Source organism: Plectropomus leopardus, chromosome 2, assembly GCF_026936395.1.
Source record: "Plectropomus leopardus strain MGB_pleo_1.0 chromosome 2, ASM2693639v1, whole genome shotgun sequence".
Lineage (NCBI taxonomy): Eukaryota > Metazoa > Chordata > Actinopteri > Perciformes > Serranidae > Plectropomus > Plectropomus leopardus.
The window spans coordinates 42,246,446-42,271,445 of NC_142177.1; the positions used below are offsets into that span (position 1 = coordinate 42,246,446).

General features: G+C 39.4%; 1 protein-coding gene across 3 annotated transcripts in view; it reads left to right on the top strand.

Moving 5' to 3' along the window:
• Positions 1-25,000, top strand: part of grm7 (glutamate metabotropic receptor 7) — a 278,774-nt gene that overhangs the window by 29,955 nt on the left and 223,819 nt on the right. The window contains exon 1 of one of the 3 annotated variants that reach the window (XM_088071077.1): positions 22,157-22,476. The exons of the other annotated variants lie outside the window; for them this stretch is intronic. Coding sequence (XP_087927203.1) covers positions 22,465-22,476 — 12 coding nt within the window. The 5' untranslated portion in view covers positions 22,157-22,464. Of the gene's footprint in view, positions 1-22,156; positions 22,477-25,000 lie in introns of those variants that run through there. 3 annotated transcript variants of the gene reach the window in all.

Consider the following 25,000-nt stretch of genomic DNA (forward strand, 5'->3'; position numbering starts at 1 on the left):
ATTTTAGAAAAAAATCAAGCAAATTTGCTCAGGTTTCAAAGGGTTAAAGTGATCATTTCAGGACATTTCATACATGTGAGACAAAACGAACATATTTTTTAATTCATGTACGTCATGAAAAACATTTACAAGTTAGTAACACACCTGACTGAAGGGGCTCTCGTGAGCTGGCAGAACATTAAAACCTTTATTTATTTTATTTGTTTAGTTCATGTTCATTTGTATAAGGACAAGAATGTGAACAACTACATCAAATACTGTACAAACTTGATCTGACACAATTTAAAACGCCAACTATAATACAAAACAAATAACATCATAAACAGAAATCATCAGCTCAGATATGACTAAAACTGTATCACTTTAAAATGATCACTTTTAAAGTATATTTTCATTTTATTTGAACACGTTTATCCTCCAGCAGCCACAGTTGGACCCACGTGTTCTTTGTTTTACTCAGAACCAGAAAAGAAAAAAATTACAACAAAATACCACCAGCAGGTCGTCTCTAAGTATTGATCCGGTGAAGGACTCGGTTTCACGTGCACTCTGCAGGTTTGGGGCGAAAATATAAATGTGGACTAAAAGTATGAAGTGAAAAAGAATAAAAATACTCAAGCAGAGTGCAGCGTCCACAAACTCATACTTAGTACTTGAGTCAGTGTATTTCTAATGAAGTTCCAGCCTCGTGTGTCGTTCAGTCGATCAGTTCCAGACTGTTCGGATCAATCAGTGAGATAATCAGTCAGTCAGTCACAGAGCGACGTCCGCCCTCCGAGTCTCTGAGTCTCCGAGTCTCCCTCCGTTCACTCACAGCCGATCTCATCAGCTGACTGCTCTGCCACCGCATATTAACCCCGCCGACCCCCCCGCAGGGAGGAGGAGCTGCACACACACACACACACACACACACAGTGAGTATCTTTGCAGCACTCGTTGGATGTTTTTGACCTGATGAATCTGTAGAATAAATGTGAAAAACTGTTCGGGATCATCGGAGAGCAGGAGGCAGAAAAAAAAAGAAACATTAACCCTTACGCTATGTTTAATCTGCTTCAGCAGCTCAAAAACAACCTCAACATTTCATTTAATCAGCTTGAAACTTTTGAAATTTAACCCTTTGAAACCTGGATCGACATCAGTTTTCTGCATTCACACGCCTTTCACAAGCATTAAAACATCCGAAATGTGAGCAAATTAGTTTGATTTCTCTAAAAAATAATCAATCAGCAACTTGATATTGAATGTCCCTCAAATTGCAAAAAAAAAGAAAAGAAATGAAAGTACATGACCTGAAAATTAGCTTAAAAAAGAGAGAGGGAATCATTAGCAAATGATCAAATAAAAATAATAAGAAAACTACATTCATAATTACTATACATATATTTAAAATTAGCTTACAGAAAATTTTTTAAAAAAATATTATTTTTATATTACTCCTATCACTTCTTTCAGTTCATTTCCTGGTTTTGTCGTCTATTTTTTCTGTTTTTTTGCGTGTGATTATTTCATGTATTTTCATGCGGGAGGTGTTGGGTGGGGACGGTGTCGCTCGCTCCTGCAGACTCAGATTAAACTGCACGCCGTGTGCACCTGCTCAGCAGTATTCTCAGAGGTTTGCTGATTAACGTTCTTGTTTTTTTGTTTTGTATTTATTGCTGTTTTTTGAGCCAGGCGTTGTTAGGTTGCTGGTTGCCTCCTCCTCGTGTTTTTTGAAAAAATTCATTTGCTGGGGTTTCAAATGGTTAAAGTTTCTGTTCTTGGCACTAATTAAAGTGTCAGTAAATTAATTTTCCGTCTTTTGATTGATTCATAATAAAGTGTCGTTCTTGCACATGCACAGTGACAAGACTAACAATGGCGCCCGAGGCTCTGTGATGACATGGTTGGGCCGCCGCCACGCGTCCGCAGCGCTCAGCAGAAACATTTGGACAAACCTCAAGACAAATCTGCTCCTCTGCCAGATTGAGAAATCCATAAAAGTGGGCCAACAGGGCTCATGAAAACATCAAATAAAGCTTTCTAAAGCTTTTTCGGGGCGAACGCGCGCCAAGTCAAACCGCAGCAGATGTGTTTAACGCTCGGGGTTTTCCCGCCTCGCTCAGGGGCGCGCCGATGGAGAGTTTTGGGGGGGGGCTTGTTATTGAGTTACCTTCCCTCCTAATCCTGCGGATCCTCCTGCCGGCTCCGTATTGCACGTCTCAGCTGAAACAACAGCTCAGCTGATCCGCTCGTTATCAGCCGGGGAGAAGTGCCGGGTGGGAAAGTTGTCGTACAGTTGGAGGTGATGCTTAATTTCTCTCCTCTGGGAGAAATTACCACCTGGCATCCGCATTAACACTTTGATTTGGCTCGGTTAGTAACAGAGCGAGCTGCAGCTGGCCGGCAGCAGCTCACACTCACTCAGGAAACACTCGTCACGCCCGCTGCACATCCAGAACACAACAGCGCCAACGCGGCGGTCTGATCCTCCGCAAACCACGCCAGCCGCAGTGAGAGGCCGCACTAGGCCTCGCCGGAGACGGAGACAGAGACGGAGACAGAGACGGAGACGGAGACGGAGAGAAGCTTTAGAAAAGCAGCGGCCATTGGCAAGTTTCCAGGATTTAAGGACAGGGACACGAACTCTTTAGACACAAATTACCCAAAATACCTTCCAAACCCAACTTTTTTTTCTTTCTTTAAAAAAAACCAAAACAAAACAAAAAACTTTTTCCTACGAAATTTTTGGTGATTTTTAACAACTTTTGGTAATTTTTTTTCCATTAAAATTTTTGGGTATTATTTTTTTAAAGGCAATTTCTTTTTCTTTCCTTGAAATTAAAAAAATAGGGCAATTTTTTTCCTTTTAAGTTTTTTTTTTTTACAATTTTTTTCTGTAATTCTTTTGATGATATTTTAAAATCATATATATATACATATATATATATATATAAATATACTATATATAATTTATTTATTTATTTTGCACCATTTATTGCAGCCAGAAACTGCAGAAACAGAAATTATTGTTTATTTCAGAGACACAGATTTTTCGGTCGATCTCTGTCTACAGTCGCCTCCTCGGCGCTCTGACAGAGGGCGGTCGTCCGTACAGGACGGACGCAGGTTGAATTTAACGCTGACTTCAGTCCTGCACAGAGCAGACGTCTGATTATCTGCTGTGAGTTGATAGTGAGTGATGAAAAATTATTATTGATTTTTCCACTTTGTTTTTCTTTCATATCAGCAACTTAATAAACGTAATGAAATTGGATTTCTGCCGTCTGATTGAAACGGCGTCAAAGGAAACAGCGTTTCCCTGTTTGAAGCTTCAGCAGCGTTGTTTAGTCAGAGCTGCGTGGAACGAACACATTAAGTGAACGACGCCACTCCTCTTATCTTTAAACGTCCCGCAGCAGAGAGACTCAGCCGGCTTTGTGCAGGGGCCACTTTTACAAAATGACCGGGGGCCAGGGGCCAGGAGCCTAATTCATGTTTCTAGCATTTTAGGACACTTTTCAGTTTTTAAAGGGCTGTTGCTCCAACCTGAAAAAAATATATTCAGTTTAAAAGGGGTAATTGTTTAATATTTTAGGAAATAATGAAATTAATGAAACTGCAAAATGTTCACGTAACTTAACATAAAAGCAGTGTCCAAAGTAAACGTGGTTACTCAGCACAGACTCCTTCCAAAGTCGTCAAATATCGCAGACGGGTTCCTGATTTCCACCTCAGACACTGAACAAAAAAGACACCTTTTCATGGTGGTATAATATGCTGCCAGACAACAACTTTTTCTGGGTTTTTTTTGGCTTTGCTTTTTGCCTGGAGCTCTTTATCGGTTAAATAGTAGTGAAAAAAAGCCTTTAGGGTGCGTTCCAAATCGCATACTAATTCTTTTTACTTTTTGGACATACTGCAAGTTTTATTTTGGCAGGCCCCGTGTGTTTAAAAGATATTAAAAGAAAAATAATATTGCTAAAACTTTTATGAGGAAAACAAAATCACCACAAAGTTGTCAAACAATATTTTAAAGAAGAAAGTTGCCAAAAAAAATCACCAAAAATCTTTAAAGGACAAAGAATCACCAAAAACTTTTAACGAAAAAAAACATCACCCAAGAAAATGTAAATTTAAAAAATTCTAAAAACAAAAAAAAAGAAGAAATAAAAGAAAATCACAAAGTTTTTAAAAATCACAAAGTTTTATAGAAAAAAAAAAGTAAAAAGTTTGCAAGGAAAAAAAATGCCCAAAAGGTTTAAAGGCAAAAAAAACTGACACGTGTTCGCCAATCGCCGCCGCTTTCTAAAGCCTCTCTCCCTCCGTCTTCATCAGTCTTCCTCATCCTCGCCTCTTGCTCTCTGACCTGGTTGCATTCACTCATCACAGCTGACGACGCTGCAACTTCTAATCAGACCTCTTTTTTTGTACCAACAGCACAGCTGAGCAAAGACACACGGCATTGTGGGTAACATGTAACTTACTATTGGTGAGCAGACGGAGGTCGACAAACTGAAGAGCTCTTTTCAACAACCACACTTGAATTCGCCTTCATGTTTTGTCTTTTTTTCTGCGGTTTAATTAGTTTCTCTGCGGCACACGCGGAGCCTCGCTGTGCCAAAAACACGATGAGGACTCGTGTTTTCAATTTGCTGCAGTTGTTTGGCTGCATTTCATGAATAGAAACACTTGAACGTTTGACAATCAGATTTGTTAGTTTATAAATGTGTTGTGAAAAAATATTATAAACTCAGAAATTAAATGATCAAAGTAAGGCAAGCACAATATCTGCATATTTTACTTTTTATTTTTTGTGAGAATTTATTCAGGTGCGAACACTTGACGGAGCATGTTTAAAAATAAAAAAAAAAAGAAAGAAAAAAATCCCTGCATCTGCAGCAGGCAAAATAAACAAGAAAAAAAGGTGCATTTTCAAATCAGCCAACACATTCTCACATCGCTGAATGTTCAGAGGACTTCTGACGTCCACATGCGACGCTCCAGTTTCCTCCTGCGTCTGCTGCTGATGTTCAGGGACGGCGTGTCAATATTCGCCTGTTAGATGCATTGTGTCTTTTTAAATTAAACTTTTTTAAATAAAGTTTTTTTCAAAATAAACTTGCGTTGGTAAAACATCTCATATTGAAGTTAATTTTCCTCGTGCAACAAAAGCACGCGGTTAAGTAACATAAACACAATTTATCACAGCCAGAAACGATAAAAACAGACACCATTGTTGAACTTTAACATTTCAGACTGTCCTTGAACACATCATTCAGGAAAAAAAATTCATGCATTTTCCCCCGAGTCACTCAGGGAGCCCCCCCCCCCCTCTGATAAATGAAATAAGAATATTTATATTATTTTGTTATACTTTTTTATTTTATCTAAATAATCATATATCTAATTACTTATTTAGTTTTTGTCCAAAAGATTTGGGGCGTCCTGTTTGTGCTGAGTCGCAGTGAGCAGCTCATGAGGAGCTGGATGTGGCTGTAGTGCATCAACTTATATCAGTGTGCTAATGTCGTGTGTGTGTGTGTGTGTGTGTGTGTGTGTGTGTGTGTAAATTCAGCATCTGTTGTTTTTAGCCGGCTCGCCTCGGGGCGCGGGCCTGCATACTAATAATACTGCTTATAATGACAGCGAGCGAGCAAACAGAGATAGTGGAGGAGAAGAGGGCAGGAAAAAAAGAGCAGAACAAATAAAGGAGACAGAGGAAGACAGCGAGGGGAGGACGGAGGGACTGAGGAGTGAAGGAGGACAGGAGAGAAAGAGGAGGAGAAAATAGTATCATTGAGATAATGATGACGAAAACAAAAAGCGGCACTAATGTTGTCCTCTCTTGTAGGTTCAGTCTCTCTGAGTTTTCAGTAATCTCTGCAGCTGTGAGCCTCTAACAACGAAAAGTGTGCAGTTTGTGAAGGAGCTGCAGAGTGACCGCGATCTGCACGACCAGAGAGACACACCGAGCCGCAGATCTGAGGGAGCAAACCTCAACGCTGTCGGGTCGAACGTTCAAACCTCCATCACGAACAGAAACATCAACAGAAACACCAACAGAAACATCAACAGAAACACGAACAGAAACATCAACAGAAACATCAACAGAAACACGAACAGAAACATCAACAGAAACATCAACAGAAACACGAACAGAAACATCAACAGAAACATCAACAGAAACACGAACAGAAACATCAACAGAAACACGAACAGAAACATCAACAGAAACATCAACAGAAACATCAACAGAAACACGAACAGAAACATCAACAGAAACATCAACAGAAACATCAACAGAAACACCAACAGAAACATCAACAGAAACACCAACAGAAACATCAACAGAAACATCAACAGAAACACCAACAGAAACATCAACAGAAACACCAACAGAAACATCAACAGAAACACGAACAGAAACATCAACAGAAACATCAACAGAAACATCAACAGAAACACCAACAGAAACATCAACAGAAACACGAACAGAAACACGAACAGAAACATCAACAGAAACACCAACAGAAACATCAACAGAAACACCAACAGAAACATCAACAGAAACACCAACAGAAACACGAACAGAAACATCAACAGAAACACGAACAGAAACATCAACAGAAACACGAACAGAAACATCAACAGAAACACCAACAGAAACATCAACAGAAACACCAACAGAAACATCAACAGAAACACCAACAGAAACACGAACAGAAACACCAACAGAAACACGAACAGAAACATCAACAGAAACACCAACAGAAACATCAACAGAAACACCAACAGAAACACGAACAGAAACATCAACAGAAACACGAACAGAAACACGAACAGAAACATCAACAGAAACACGAACAGAAACATCAACAGAAACACGAACAGAAACACGAACAGAAACATCAACAGAAACATCAACAGAAACACGAACAGAAACACGAACAGAAACATCAACAGAAACACCAACAGAAACACGAACAGAAACACGAACAGAAACATCAACAGAAACACGAACAGAAACATCAACAGAAACATCAACAGAAACATCAACAGAAACACCAACAGAAACATCAACAGAAACACCAACAGAAACATCAACAGAAACACCAACAGAAACACGAACAGAAACATCAACAGAAACATCAACAGAAACACCAACAGAAACATCAACAGAAACATCAACAGAAACACGAACAGAAACATCAACAGAAACATCAACAGAAACACGAACAGAAACATCAACAGAAACATCAACAGAAACACCAACAGAAACACGAACAGAAACATCAACAGAAACATCAACAGAAACACCAACAGAAACATCAACAGAAACACCAACAGAAACACCAACAGAAACACCAACAGAAACATCAACAGAAACACCAACAGAAACACCAACAGAAACATCAACAGAAACACCAACAGAAACATCAACAGAAACACGAACAGAAACATCAACAGAAACACGAACAGAAACATCAACAGAAACACCAACAGAAACATCAACAGAAACACGAACAGAAACACGAACAGAAACATCAACAGAAACACCAACAGAAACATCAACAGAAACACCAACAGAAACATCAACAGAAACACCAACAGAAACACGAACAGAAACATCAACAGAAACACGAACAGAAACATCAACAGAAACACCAACAGAAACACCAACAGAAACATCAACAGAAACACCAACAGAAACACGAACAGAAACATCAACAGAAACACCAACAGAAACATCAACAGAAACACCAACAGAAACATCAACAGAAACACCAACAGAAACACGAACAGAAACACCAACAGAAACACGAACAGAAACATGAACAGAAACACCAACAGAAACATCAACAGAAACACCAACAGAAACACGAACAGAAACATCAACAGAAACACGAACAGAAACATCAACAGAAACACGAACAGAAACACGAACAGAAACATCAACAGAAACATCAACAGAAACACGAACAGAAACACGAACAGAAACATCAACAGAAACACCAACAGAAACACGAACAGAAACACGAACAGAAACATCAACAGAAACACGAACAGAAACATCAACAGAAACATCAACAGAAACACGAACAGGTCTGCAAAGAGTTCAGCCGTGAAGGCAGCTGATTTTAATCACTATTATCTTCTGCACAATTCCAAGAGATGGCATTTAGCCTCATTCAGCAGATTAAGAGAGGAACACAGAAGCAACAAAAAAATTAAATTAAAAAATACAAAATTAATGTATCAAAACGATTACAAGAAAAAAAGTTTTTTAAAAAACCCAAACAATTCTGTAAATTTATTTCAAAATATCCAGTTATGGTGATCATACACTTGAGGTTTAAAAAAAATTCTAAAAGAAAAAGAATACCAAGAAAGGTTAAAGTTAAAAAAAAAAAAAGGCAAAACAATTACAAGAAAAAAAAAAACTTTGACCCTCTCATCTTTTTTTTTCATTACATGTTTGGTGATTTTTAAAACTTTTTGGCAATTTTTTTTCAAACTTTTTTCTCTTTAAAAGTATTTGATTTTTTTTTTTTTTTTTTTTTTAAAGACATTTTTCTGGCAATTTTTTTTCCACAAAGAAATTTGACTTTTTTTTTTTCCTTTAAAACTGACATTCGTTTTAATCTAGTGCCACATGTTCAGAGAAAACAGAGAACATTTAAACTGTTTAAAAGTTGAAAACTTTGCTCAAAATACAAACGGAGAACAGAAACTGTCAGACAACAAAAGTGACTCATTTTTAGCGGATGGCGTTTGTATCTCGGAGGGTTAAAGACAGCTGAAAGCTAACGTCCAGTTCTCCCGATGAATAATCCGCCTCTCGCCGGCCTCATGTCACGACTCCTCGCTCCTCCAGTGTCCCGGAAACTGAGGAGGCCGTTGGGCGGCGGCTGCGGAGAGGGTTCATGAGAGCTGTCTCCTCACAGCGACCCTCGCCGTGTCGTGATTGGACGCTGCTGCTGATGGACTGATGTGACATCACTGACGCTGCAGTTTAATATCGAGACAAATGACACAGAAACCTCTCAGGTGTCAAATGACTCCAAAGTTTAGATTCGAATTGTTCTCTGATTCCCAAACCGAAGTCATTTTCACGTTTGATCACAGATGATATAAGAGTCCAGGAGCGGAGGGGAGTCCGCTGCAGTGTTTAAAATCTATGCAGCAGAACCACAGATATCATATTTTATATTCCACTGCTTTTTATTCCCTGTCAAAACCTGCCGCCTACGTTACCCACCATGCACCTCTCCCTCTGACAGCTGTGTGGTAGACTGTGGTGTGTTTTGAAAGGAGCTCAGATACAATACCAAGTTATACAGAGCCAGAATCACCAACATTTTTTCTTGAAAAAATTGCAAATATTTTAAAGAACAAAAAACACCAAAATGTTTTCTTGAAACAAAACAAAATTCAGGGAAATATAACAAAAAAAATAGTCAAAATGTTATCTTGAAAAATGCAAAATTGTAAAGAAAAAAAAAAAGGAAAAAAATCACAAAATAAAATTGTAAACTATAATCACAAAATCACAAAATTATGTTCTTTTTACATAACCCCCCAAAAAACAATTTCAAATTTAAAGAAAAACAAAATGACCTTTTTATTGTTTGCATTCTGAGCAAAAAAAAGTTCAGCTGTACAGTTATAACGACGTGAGGAGCATCTCTGCTGTTTACAGTCAGATAAACTCTCAACATGAGAAAAGAAACAAGAGGAGGAGCCTCGGATGGCAGGAGACAGAAAAAGTTATCTGAATGTATTTAAACTCACGCTGGAGACAAAATTACCCACTCATGGAATTCAGCCCCACTGATTTTATTATGCCATCAATTTTGTGTGTCAATGCCTCCGCAGCCCACTTCCTGTCTCGCTCTGCACCCGCCGTCTCCACGCAATATTATCTCATTCTCTCTCTTCTTTTATTTATATATTTTCCCTGGTATTAAAGTGATTTATCTTCTGTGTTGCATTTCTACAGTTTGCGAATTAATTATAGATCACAGCCGCCATCACACGGCTCTGCTCCATGGAGACGGTGGACTCACGTGTGTGTGTGTGTGTGTGTGTGTGTGTGTGTGTGTGTGAGAGAGAGTGTGTGTGTGTGTGTTTTCTATCACTGTCACTTAGTTCTGTGCAGTGGAATCATCCAGAAAATCAGGTACATGGAGAACGAGTATATCATGTCAGAGGCAGCAGGCCTCGCTGCAGACGGAGTCAAATATAGCTCCACTACCTGCCGCTGATTTTGCAGCAGCACACAAAGAGCTCATTCTCAGGCTCTGCAGCTCAGATCACATCCAGACGGATATTAAAAAGCATGTAAGATCGCCCCTTTTATACAATGACTTTAAGATTAAACTCTGCTGTTTCCGTGTTCATATCTAGATGCTCTTTGCATTTATTTCTGCGCATGTTTCCATTGTTTGACTTGATGCATGCTCAATATAAAGACTGCAGTGTCTTAAAAAATCTGAATGAACTTTACATGTTTTTGATTTTTTAGCAGCTCTGCTGCAATTAAAAAAAGGGCCAAAGTTTAAATGAGCTTTTTATTATATTCATCACATATCAAAGAGTCAATCATCGCTGCTTTCTCCCTGCAGCTCTCATTGAGTCATGTAAACGTTTATTGTTTAACCCCTTAGGGACTGTTTGGTGCATTTTTGGGCGCTTTTCACTCTTCGTGTTGTGATAATTGTGTGTGTGTTTGTGTATTTGAGTGTAATCAGTGAATTTGCAGCTCAGCTCCTACAATAAGTCTAAAATACACTGTGGAAACTAAATAGTTACATTCAGACTGTTCAGGTCAAAAAATGCTCCATTGAAACCCATTCAAACTGACATTTTTGATCCCACAGCCATCAGAGCAGAAAAATGTTGCGGTTCAACTTGTTCAATGTTGCTGCTAATCATTGACACATCCCAGACTGTCATTATCATAAAAAATAAGATAAAACTAGTTTGCAACAATTATTTTTTTGTCAACTAAAAACATAGTGACATTATGACAAACACCTGGCATTTAAAGGGTTAAAATTCTGAAAATTATGGAAAATTTGATATTCTTGATTAGGACAGATGCTGGTTAAGAGATAAACCTAATGAAAATAGACAATAATAATGCAAAACCGTGATTTCTGAGAGTCCACCTATGTCCTGATTACTCCAGGGCGCTGTCCGTGGTGCTGAAGGAGCAGATGGATTATTACCTTCTGGTCTTTGTTAGTTAGTTAGATCTTTATTTTAAAATGCCAAATAAAATAGGGGAACAAAATCAAATATAAGCAAGAAAAACAACACCAGAATGCCCATCAGACATATTAAGTAAACAAACCAAAGTTTTTCATGTCGGAAAAGAAGCAGGAGGAAGTGTATACTCCCTTTTTTCTCCAACATTAACAAAAAAAGATACTGTACAAAGGCTTTAACACAGTAGAAATACATTGAGTAAGTATCGCAAATAAAAAAGCTGAAAATAAGTAGTTTTGAAAATACAGTTCACAACTTCAAAACCTGAGCAAATGGACTTGAATTTATTCAAAAATATGAGCGAGAGCCAATGAGCAACTTGACAAGAAATTACCCAAAAATTGGCAAAAAAGTAAAAGTTATGAGAAAATTACCTGAAAAATAGCCCAAAAAATTAGAAAGTAGAACACATAGAAAAACAAGGAAATTACCTGAAAAAGATGATAAAATTAAAATACACACACACACATACATACATATGCACATTTTTCTATATTTTTAAAAATAATTTTCTGAGCTCTCTTTCTCCTTTTTAACATCAATTTCCATGTTGTTCTTTTTTGTCACTTTTTTACCAATTTTCTTTTTTGCTCGGGTTCCACAGGTTTAAACTCATGAGAGGCGTCTAAACGCAGCACAAAAAAAACAAATGTTCGCTAATGTTTCAACAGGTCAGTTTCATGTGAATGTGAAGTTTTTATGAATCAGACATCAGCCACGTTCAGGTTCCTGTCTGGGTGCAGACTCAGGTGACAAACAGGGGTCAGTGTTGGTGTGACACGTCAGGTCCTCGTGTCTGCACAGATAAATTGTGCGTTTTCCTAATGTGGCAGGAAGCGGCGAGCTGAGTGGTGCTTACCCAGCCTCGCATAAAGAAGGTAATTATACTGACATCTCATTGCCGGTGAATTTATGCTTGTGTAATGGCTTAGACACAGCGCGGCGCGGCTGCAGACTGAGCCCTCTTCATTCCACAACACAATGACTCGTAATGACACTTGGACCATTGTATCGGCCGCTTTATTATTATTTCAACTGTTAGTTTTTGTCACTTGTTTTTGTCACTTCTGGTCGAACTGTAATGATATGCGGTTGGCTCACCTGCGCTTGATGAATGTGCTCTTTGTAGCTCTGTGCGAGTGCACACTAAATGACTAAAATGTAAATGTGATTGCACTCACACACGCAGAGAGAACAATTGGCCCCATGGTTTGCATAAAATGCCTTCATTTGTGGAAGCGAACAACACCCTTGGTGTTAGCAATTGCTGGAATAAATGTTCAGAGCTAATTTCACACGTCAGTCAGTCGACTTTACTGTTCGCTTTGTTTCTGCTCTGTGGAGCTCTGAGAGGGCAGAGAGGAGGATCTGAGATGTGTCTGAGCAGTGATACTCAACTGATGGCCCACAGGCCAAATCTGGCCCCTGACAGGGTGCCTGGTGGCCCCCGAACTATTTCTGATCACAATAAAAATAGTGATTAACACTGGGAATTGTTTTTGTCCTTTTAGTTTCTGTAAGGTGTCAGAGTGAATAAACCAGCATCAAAATAGAGCTTGTTGATCAAAAAAAAGAGCCAGAGGAGGATCCCCCCCCTCCCCGACAGAGGACACAGCTGAGACACTGATGTCCTAAAATACATGAAATGTCCTAAAATCTTAGAAATGTCCTAACCCCCAAGAAATATTCTTAAAACCAATATATTTCTTAAAAATCTCAAAATAATATAAAACCCTACTAATGTTCTAAAATCCTAGAAATATCTTGAAATCATAGAAATGTCCTAAAATCCTGGAGATTTCAGTAGATCTGCAAAATGTCATAATATCCTAGAAATGTTCTTAAATCCTAGAGACATCCTAAAATCCTAGAAATGTTCTTAAATCCTAGAGACATCCTAAAATCCTAGAAATGTTCTTAAATCCTAGAGACATCCTAATATCCTAGAAATGTTCCTAAATCCTAGAGACATCCTAAAATCTTAGAAATGTCCTTTAACACTATTAATGTCCTAAAATCCTAGAACTATGTCTAGGGCTGCTGCGCCTCGCCCCTGGCCTCCAGTCCTGCAGGTAGATAAATGATTCAGAATGACATTTTTATAAAACTTTACCTAATGTTTGCTTGAACATTTGCTTTGATACATAACACAAAAAGTCAAGACATGGACCAAATCTGCTCAGTTAGCTGTTGAATGACTTTATTCCATTTTCAGAAACCCATTTTTGAACAACAATGCTCTTTGCACTCGGGATGGAATTACCAGTGTGGCCAAAATCCAGCTGCAGGCCTGAGAGAGATCAGGCTGACCAATAACTGGAGCACAGAGCCACACACACACACACACACACACACACACACACACACACACACACACACACACACAGAGTCTCTGCTGCCGCTGTGAGTTATGAGCCCATCCATCATGATGAAGCAGCGTCACTAACTGTAAATGTGAAGACATAAACAACCACAATCAGCTGACCGCTGTAGGTTTAATATTTGTCGTCACATGGACTAATAATATTTATGTTGAGGAGTTATTTTTATGGTTTGGTCGTCTGCAGAGCTCCGACTGATCGCGGTGACTGCGGCCCGTGTGCAGCTCTCAGGGTCAGCCTGTGTGATGGTGTTAGTGGTTTAAAATGCTGAATAATGTCATCGTTTAGAGATGATTCATATTGATACTTTCAACACTTTTCCACAAAAATTAGCACATATACATGTTGTTTTTCACCCTTTGAATATTGGCAAGAAATTGGATAAAAATACAAGACAATTACCTGAAAATTTGCACACAGAAAAGAAAAAAAAACACACATGGCATGGCAACATGACATGAAAAGAAATGCTTAAAAAATATTATATATAACATAATTTTAAATAGCCTGCATAATTATAATGATTCCCAGTACCATTTTCTTGGACGTTTTCCCAGTTGAAAAAAACAAAAACAGTACTCATTAAAACCAGGAACTGAGGAAACACCACCAAAAGTCAGGCAGGATAAAACCTGTAAACAGAAAGATTTTTTTTAAGTAAGTAACTAAATAAAGTGATTAAAGTAATAATATAAATATAAATAAGTAAAATATTCTAACAGTAAATATGAAAGGATAACAGCACAAAGTAGAAAAATAATAAATACATAAAAAATAATGAAATGATATAGGTATAAGTAAAACTGTGAAACACACTAAAATGTATAAATGTTTAACCAGTAGATAAACAAAACCATCCGTTTGTTTGTTTCAGGCCAACGATAAATCAAACTTTCTTTTCTCCTTCAAAACACCAACTGCTGTCTGGAACAAATGGCTCCATGAATAAACATTTTGCTTTTTGTTGGGCACTTCACCTGAACCCCTCGCTGTGTTTGGGACTCATAATAGCAAAAAATTGCGCTGTAGGCAAGTTTGGCACCAGATGAATGTTGGCACTCAGCATGAGGAGCTCAAGTACGCGGCGCTCCGACTGAGACTGAAAGGATTCTGTCATCCTGTCAGCCCGCTTTGACATCACCGCCCACACGTGTGCCCACCGCTCCAGAGCTCCCTGCACACCTGACAGCACCGGCACGTACGCGCAGGACCCGTCGTGGCACTGTGCTGTTTGTTAGTCGTTCATCTAAAACACATTTGGTGCATTTTTAATATTACACCCTGATGTGTTTAATTGGTCTGGTGTGATTCTGCAGGGAGAATCATTTCTTGTTCTTGTCTGTAACTCGTGCACAAACATGCATGTCCAACTGTGGAAGGAGGTGTTGTTGTTGACGGTGGGGAAGCTGCAGCAGAGCCGTAATTTGCCAGCACGTCCGATAACTTTTTTTTAGGCAGATGACAATTAAGTAATGGGATGTCAACAAGTGAACCTGCTATTAGTGTCTCTGTCTTGTCATAGCTGTCCAGCTGGAGACAGTGACAGTGTGAAAGGGAGAGGAGGAGAAAATGAAGGGGTTGTGAGGAGGAGGAGAGCTGTGGAGGAGGACATGACAAAAACATAAAGTTTTATTCTCTTATTCGTATTGCAGTAAGATAAATTATAGACACAGACGATCCAGATTGAGAGTGTTCAGTTGTCCTGCAGCAGCTCTGTAAAGCTATACATTACCTCTTTATCTATTTGTATTTTTAAGCGACTGTTCGTTATTTATCAGAGGATTTTTTTTTTATCCTCCCCAAAGCTACAAATATTTTTCTTTGAGACTCGCTGTTTGACTCGGGGAAAATGCATGAAGTGTTTGTCCCACATGATGTGTTTAATAACCGACGGAAATTTGAAAATCCAGCAATAATTTCTAATTAGTCGAGAAATTTGTAAAAAGTTACAAGCAAATGACCTGAAAGTAAGCAACACAAAAAAGAACCAAAACCAAAAGGAAATGACAAAAAGGATTGCTCAAAATTTTTATTAAAAAAATATGCACGCATGCGCATTTTTTAAGTAACATAATTAAAAAAATATAATTGTAATAATCACAGATAAAGTTTCCTCTATAATTTTTATCTTTTGTTTTGAGTCCCCCTTTTAAAAAAAAATTTCAGGTCATTTTCTTGTCACATTTTACTGATTTATTGCATTTTTTGGGGCATGACTTGCAGGGTTGCTAATTGCCTTTTCCCCGTGTGTTTGAAAGAAAAGAATCTGTTGAGGATGCAGAGGTTTAAATGAAAAGTGAAAGTTGTGTGAAAGCAGCACAGGTTTCAGAGGGTTAATGTGGTATTGTAAAGTGTGAGTCCAGGAGAGGAGGAGGTGGTAGTGATCGAGAGAAAGATGGAGGCAGAGAGATGAAGCGAGGGAGGAAGAGATGCGAGTGAGAGGTGAGGCGGCGACACGGCAGACATTTCGACTGGTGATTAGAGCTGCGGCTGTTTGTGTCAGAGCTGCTCTGGATGAGCCGTCCTCCTCTGACACATCACATTTCCTCACCTTTTAATTGGACTGTCACGCCTCGGACCACCCGCCCTCGGGGCGCGGGGGCCGTGACGTGCCCCTGCTGGACGGGTGCCCGGCTGCGTTATCTTGCCACCGTCTCCACGGCGTGACTTTGCAGAGGCAGAAAATGATCATATAGAAACAACACATTTCATGTCTGCTCCTCGCCGTGAAGTCCAGGCAGCTGAAGTGATAAATGCTGATTATAAATATGAGCTGAATATACGCCCGAGTTAGTCCGGCTGAATTAGCAGAGATCTGCTGACACATTTCCTAATTCTGGAGTTAACTCTTCAGGTGACAAACACTTCATTGAAGCGGGACTTCACCCAAAAGTCAAACTTTTTTTGTGATAAATTGGAGTTTTCTCAAAATTGACATGTTTTTGTAAGGCATATTTTATATTCGCAGTTTCAATTTGTGTGGTTTGAGGGTTGATGGAAACCTGCCTTGTGATAGTCCACACAAAAATGAAAAGTTAGTCATTATCTACTCGCCCTCATGCCAATGGAAAGTAGGGTAAAATGTTTTAGCCCACAAAACTGCCGGAGGTTGATGGGGAAAAGGTGTTGCACTCATCTCCCAGCAGCTGAATCAAATGGTGACCAGGATTTAAACGTTAAAAAAAACAAAACATACTCTGTACATGCAACAAGTGGGAATAAACATGACCCCCAAGGGTCCGAAAAGGCTCCAAAACAGACACCAGTGGAGTTTATTTTTAACAGAACACGATGCAGAAAAGACACTCGGAGTAATTTAGAATAATCAAATTCACAATTATGTTCACTTTTTTCAGGGCAATGATGTCATTTATAAAAAAATGTATTGTGTAAAAATCCTGCCTCCATTTCATATCTTTATCATATGTGTTTGATAACCATATCTGATCTGAGAGGAGCAGAACTGGTGGAGTCAGATGCAGGGGGACTAACGCAGCACTGTGCATGAAAAGACACGCAGGCAGACGGTGAAGGTATGTTGACAGGAGAGGCTGCAGCTGCGGCGGTGTTTTACGTGTAAACGTGGCGGCGGCGGCGGCGCTGCAGCAGCAGTGAGGCTCTGTGTTTGTGCAGCCGCAGAGGGAAGCTGCTGGTTACAGGAAATAAACACGAGGGAGAGAACACGGACATTTGAGAAGCGGAGAGGGAGACGCTCAGACAGGCAGGTTAAAGACACCGCTGTGATAAACAATGTTGTCATGTCAGACACGATAATGGCGTCTTTTCAAATCTTTTAAATTCACCTGCACTCACGTGTCGTGTTCCTGACAGCAATCTAAATACGAAACATGACACAGCGTTGTATTTAAAGGGCCGGTGCATCCTGTCACACACCGTTAACTGATGACATCGTGTTAGGATGCTGCAGATTCAGCTGTGCACAAACAAGTCATTTATAACAAAGAACATCTATTTTACATTAAAGATGCTCGGGACACCCGTGTTTCCTTCACTGCTGACAGGATCACTTTTTATTACACTGAGCTCAGGAGGCAATTTGTTTCCAAAAACCACTTCAAGTCATCTCCATAAGGTTAAGCAGTTATCCATCCTTAGATGTTACATTTTAATGTCACTTATCTCATTATCTCAAGAGCCAGAAAAATTACCTCAAAGAGTAAAGATAACCCCAACCACTGAGAGCCAGGCTTTTAATCTGAAGCTCCACAGCTCAATTTCCTGTTGCACCATAACTGACAAACGCTGTCAGGGTTCATATGATCATGAAAACCTAGAAAAGTCAGGGAATTTTCAATTTCCAGGCCTGGAAGAGTTTTGGATATTTAAACACATCAAACAGTTTTGGAAAAGTCATGGAATTTAGTTTCACAAACTTTCTTGAAAATGACATTAGTTCTGTTTAATCCCGTACCTATAAAAGACAATAAAGACTATATAGGCATGTGTCAACTACAAGATACGGAAATCAAATTTGATTGAAATTGTTATGAAGAAACCAACATTCTGAATTATCATTGGACTTTATTTGGACTGACTAAGAGAGGACACACTTGTTTCCTGGTTGTGTTGCGATTTGTAAACAGGCTGTACTATTATAAATGCACCTTAAATTTGCCTTGAGATGCTTTCCCTTTTTTCTTCCTTATTTATTATTTATTCAACTTAAGCTCCCTGGTATGTTTATGAGTATTTGAATTTTGCACTATGATTATTACTGCTGTCATAACAAGTGATACGTGCGATGCAATTTGTTCACTAAAGTTTATCCAAAATACAAAAATCAACAACAACAACAATGGTTAGCATCACAAAGGGTTCACACTTGGCTTGGAACACTAGCTGTGTCCCAATTCAGCGTCTGCATCCTTCGGAGGACGCAGCCTACGTGGTCTACGGAGGCGACTCCTTCGGAGGCACCTCCATGGGTCGCTTCAACTGTCAGGGAGAATGGTTTTTTTTCCCCCTCATAAATCTTTATTAATACATACATTTGTGACACTTACATATATTGGGTTCATCACAGAATTTGTCATTATTATTCAATATTCAAACAAATATATTGCTTAATTAATTGTTGTTTTTATTGATTTTTTTCCGAATTAATTAGTTTGGGAGAAACCGGAGCACCCGGAGAAAACCCGATATGACAGACGACAGACTCAGGTGTTTAAATCCGACAACCCAGCAGAACCGTTATTACTGCAGTGTGATGCGTCAGAGAGCTGGCTTCAAGCGGCACTAATGCAAAATGGGAAGTCTGTCCTGTATTAAATATATACAAACAAATATAATGTTTACGGAGAATTATTTGTTGTTGGTGTTTTTTTTTTCTCTAATGAATTATGGTTTGGCAGAAACCCGAAGAAAACCCTATATCCCTCAGCCATCTGTCCTCAAGTCAGAGATAAAGTGTAAAAGATCGGATCCCAATTCTTAAGATGGGGGGAGAGGAACGAGGAGGCATCGGCCTCTTGCTGCCCCGACCGATCGGGTAAAAAATCTATTGGAAAATTACAATAAATAATCTGTACAACATAATGTTAAGAACAAACCTAAAAATTTGAACACTAGACTGACAAAAAGATATGCATTTCTTACTATCATGTAGAACCTGAAACCCACATATCCTTCTCTGATTGTGGAGTAAGAACCATCATTTCTTCCTGTCATTTGGGACAAAAGACCTGCAAATCTTTTCCTGATTGCGGACCAAGAATTTGTAATTCTTGCTGTTGTTCGATACCAAAGACCTGCAATTCTAGCTTTAATCCTGGAGAGGGCCGTTACAGTTCCCTCATATTCTCTGCTAACATGCTGTAGTGAAGAACGAGCACAAGGCGGAGGGGAAGGTGGACTATTTTCACTGCAGTCAACAAGCTCATGTTCTGCTGGGTGAGCAGGGGATGACATGGAGAGCATTAACTGGGGAGTAGCAAATCCTTCTGATCCTACGCCAACAGGTTGGGGTGACTCTGGGCCAAGGATTTCATCACTTTCTGAAGCTCTCTCATTAACCAGGGAAGAATGGTCCACAGATCGAGCCAAGGAGGGAGGAGGCGTAAATCCATTGCTACCCAAATCCCGCCTGTGAATTATAGAGCAGCTGCATAGGGGTCTATCCTGCTCTAAACTTTGTTGCTGAGTTTCATGACTCAGATAGTTAAGGCCAGAAGTTCTGGCAGTATCCTGATACAGGAAGCTAAGTTGGTGGTATCTAATGCTCAAATTCTGCCTGTCAGATACAGGGCAGCTGATTAGGGGTCTAGTCTGCTCTTGGAGGTTGGGAGATGATATTCTTGTTCTGGCTGTGGAAGAGACCCTTCCAGATCCTTCTGATCCTACACCAACATGCTGTGGTGACTCTAGGCAAAGTCTCTCATTATTTTCTGAGGCCCTCCCAAGCCTAACCCTAACCGTAACCTTAACCCTAACCCTAACCCTCACAGGGTGAGAACAGCCTCTAGATGTACCCCAGAAGGGAGGAGGTGTAAGGCTGTCGTTTGCTAAACTCAACCTGTCATTTACAGAGCTGCTGCACAGGGGTCTAACCTGCTCTAGTCTTTGCTGAGTTTCATGACTCAGACAATTGAAGTCAGAAGTTCTGACAGCATCCTGATGCAGCAACCTGAGTCCACTGTATCCAATACCCAAATCCTGCCTGTCAGTAACAGGGCACCTGAGTAGAAGTCTAACCTGCTCTCGCTGGTTGGGAGAAGGGGAAGGGACTGTTCCAGTTCTGTCTGATCCTGTGCTGACAGGCTGGGTTGACCCTGTGTTGGGGTGAATAGTTTCCCTAATAGCCCTGGCTACTGTCGCTACCAAAATAGGCACAGACATGACCAAAAGGTTTTCCCTCTCAGCAGAAGATGCTATTTGATTGGATTTGTTTTTCCTTCTGATAATACGTCCTTTTCGAGAGTCTGCGCAAACGAAGCAGTGGCAAGTGTTTGTAAGTATGCCTACATGTGTGTCTGTCATCTAAAACTAATGTCCTGCAGAGCAGCTAAAAATTACTTAGTTCCTCATCTTAGATTAGCTTTGTCCTCTATGAGTTAATTAAACATCAAAGGCAGGCTAAGATATAATAAAGCATGACATCAGTGTTCCAAAGTGTGACATCACAGTGTGACATCACAGTGTTCCAAAGTGTGACATCACAGTGTTCCAAAGTGTGACATCACAGTGTGACATCACAGTGTTCCAAAGTGTGACATCACAGTGTGACATCACAGTGTTCCAAAGTGTGACATCACAGTGTGACATCACAGTGTTTCAAACTGTGACATCACAGTGTTCCAAAGTGTGACATGCTCTGGATCATGGATCTATTATATGAGAGGAAGGCTGACTGCAGGGAGAGATCATATCATATCCTGTCGTGCACAGAGATACACATTACTGCTTCTGTCTTTCCACTCCTCCAGGATAAATTCTGCTGCCGTGCATTTCCTCCTCATCACAACAAGAATCGCTGGTTAACAGTGAGAGACGAGGAGAAACAGAGAGGCTGAAAATAACTGAGCAGGATACAGAAACGCTCTCTTCTCTTGTTGGGTTTCACAGACAAGCGCAGCTGAAAGAAACGGGCCTGAAAAATCAAACCAGTTTAAATCAAAAGATCCATACAGAATCACTCTCACTCACTCAAACACACACACACACACACACACACACACACACTCACTCACTCACTCACTCACTCAGGCGGAGGTTGGAGTGTGTGTAAACATGTGAATCACCAGAGTAAAAATCACCAGACTCATCGGATGACAAATGACTGTATTTCACTTTCTGCAAAGCCCCACTTTCACTCCATGTTGAATTAAATGCACACATTGTGGGGAATATAAAGTGTTAAACCAGTAAAAACACTGAATAAAGACATTACACGTTAACCCTCTTAAACCTGGCTAAATTGGCTTGATTTCTCTCAAAAACATGGGAGGAAGGCTATGTGCAACAACAGAAGAAAAGACCCAAAAATTAGCTAGAAAAATGTTTTTAAAAAATAAATAAATAAATAAATAAAAGGGAAAAAAAGAAAAAAACTGAAAAGAAACTTTAAATGACTCAGAAAAAGTGCCTAAGATTTAAGAAATTTGTACCATAATTTAATATATGTAATTTTTGAGCATTACAAATATATATTTTTCCTAGCTTTTAGTTTTCCCCTTAGACGTTTTAAAAATGATTTTCTAAATTCCCTGATATCCCATTTCCTTTTATATATATATATATGAATAAATAATCGTATCAAATATGGTCATTTATATGATAATACAATATTAATTATTATGATTAATGCGATATTTCCAATGAGCACATGAAGGCAACATTTCTATCTATCTATCTATCTATCTATCTATCTATCTATCTATCTATCTATCTATCTTTCAGTTGTCCTGTGTGACTCTAAACGCCTCACGGGCTGATTTTCGGTAGAAGTTACATTTTACAGATTGTCTGTGAACGTCTCGTGTTGTAGCCAGGTGGAACTGATGTTGACTGTCGTTCCGGCCGGACCTGTAAACTGGAGCACGACTGTAGACAAGTGGACAGGTAGACAGGTGGACAGGAGGTGCCGGCTCCCTGTTGGCCTCCTCTCCTCCTCCGGTTGCCCCTGCTGAGATAGTCTTTGCTCCTTCGCGATTCGGCGCGTGGTGTTGCGACTCGTGGACGGCTAACGTGGATGTGTGCCACCCACACGTGGATAAGCGGGATAAATATGGACAGAGGACAGTCACTGTGGGACTGATCAGATGGATTTATTGCACTGAGTCTCCAGAGAGACGCTGCAGTTCACGGCTGGATGACGGAAACAGTGAGTCTCTCGCACGCGCATCACTTCACAGCCATGTTTTACCTTTAGAGGTGCGCGATAATATCGGCAGATAAAATGATAAAATGATGGTGTTAAAGTGAGATATAACTTGCCCGCATGCTGATTTCAACGAGCATTTTAGGACCATGTTAGATTTTAGATGTTAAATACATACATATATATATATATATATATATATATATATATATATATATATATATATAAGGGGAAGAGTGGAAAAAAATACCCCAACTAAAGTGTTACCAAGTTATCAAACATAACATAAATGTATTGTAATATTTTATGAGGCTAATTTTCTTCTGAACAGGCCCAGTTCAGGGCAGGTCTCTTCAAAGACAAGGAAGCTGCTAATGTTAGCTACAGTCAGCTGTAAGCTGCTAATGTCACCTACAGTCAGCTGTAAGCTGCTAATGTTACCTACAGTGAGCTGTAAGCTGCTAATGTAAGCTACAAGCTACAGTAAGCTGGAGGCTGCTAATGTCACCTACAGTCAGCTGTAAGCTGCTAATGTTACCTACAGTGAGCTGTAAGCTGCTAATGTTACCTACAGTCAGCTGTAAGCTGCTAATGTTACCTACAGTCAGCTGTAAGCTGCTAATGTAAGCTACAGTGAGCTGTAAGCTGCTAATGTTACCTACAGTGAGCTGAAAGCTGCTAATGTAAGCTACAGTAAGCTGGAGGCTGCTAATGTTAGCTACAGTTAGCTGGAAGCTGCCAGTGTTACCTACAGTCAGCTAGAAGCTGCTAATGTTACCTACAGGCAGCTGGAAGCTGCTAATGTTACCTACAGGCAGCTGTAAGCTGTTAATGTTAGAGACAGTTAGCTGGAAGCTGCCAGTGTTACCTACAGTCAGCTGGAAGCTGCTAATGTTACCTACAGGCAGCTGGAAGCTGCTAATGTTACCTACAGTGAGCTGTAAGCTGCTAATGTCACCTACAGTGAGCTGTAAGCTGCTAATGTCACCTGCAGTCAGTTGTAAGCTGCTAATGCTACCTACAGTGAGCTGAGAGCTGCTAATGTAAGCTACAGTAAGCTGGAGGCTGCTAATGTTAGCTACAGTTAGCTGGAGGCTGCTAATGTTACCTACAGTCAGCTGTAAGCTGCTAATGTTACCTACAGGCAGCTGTAAGCTGTTAATGTTAGAGACAGTTAGCTGGAAGCTGCCAGTGTTACCTACAGTCAGCTGGAAGCTGCTAATGTTACCTACAGGCAGCTGTAAGCTGTTAATGTTAGAGACAGTTAGCTGGAAGCTGCCAGTGTTACCTACAGTCAGCTGGAAGCTGCTAATGTTACCTACAGGCAGCTGGAAGCTGCTAATGTTAGAGACAGTTAGCTGGAGGCTGCTACTGTTAGCTACAGTTAGCAGGAAGCTGCCGATGTTAGCAGAAGTGTTGTTTTCTCAGTGTGACATTAATGCTCATCTGTAGCTGCAGTTTTGTCGTCACGGCGTCAGTCCACTTTTAACATTTAATCACAAACAGCAATAAGAGTTGAAGCAATTGCAGATAGCAACAATTGCTTTTTGAAAAAATATAATTGCAAGCCAACATATCTATAATGTATTTTTGGGCAATTTTAATTAAATATGTCCACAGTTCATTACGCTTTGGTCTAAATATTAACTTTTGATATCAGTGATTAATTTCTTACCAGTCGAAATTTGAAAGTGTTCATTCTGGATATCTGTAATGTCATTACAGGAAGTCAGCTTTAACCATTGACTATTCAAATGTAGATATACAGAAATCAATAATTATGTAATATTTTGTATTCTACAATACTTTTAATTGTTGAAATAATATCCAGGGATGATAACAATTATTGGATGATCGATTAATCAGTCGTTGAAGATTTAATTGAACATGTGACATGTAGTCGATTAAACGATAGGTTATGCTGTCAAAATACATGCAGTATGTTTCTGTGAGCTTTGACTGAGGATAAAATGCATTTGATAATGTCTGAAATAAGTTTTTAGGATTTTTTCTTCCAAAAAAATCAGTCCCTAATTTTATCTATTAACTGATAACATTGTGCAACACTAATTATATCCATAATGCAATTTTGACATGTTGTAGTTCTAATTAATGATATTTGCAATTCAATTCTCACGAGTCAAAATGTTAATTTCTAATATCAACAGTTTAGTTTTCACTGTTGGATATGTTCACTATGGGTATCTGCTGGAATTCTAGATATCAAAAATTCAGTTCTGACTTGTAAATATTAAACCACCAATATATCGGCTTGAAATTTGTAGTAAGGGTGTAAATTCTGATATTTAGGACATTTCAAATATTTGGAACTGCATTTCAGATATGTGAAATTCAAAAATGCTGTTCGTACTAGTAACAATTATATTTTAGATATGTACATTTCTTTTTTAACTAGTCAGAATTGAATTAGAGTTCTGCTGGTATAAATGTCATTGTAGATATCTTCAATGACACATCCAAAATTAATATGTGAATTTAAAAGTCGATCGATGGCTTTGTGGTACTT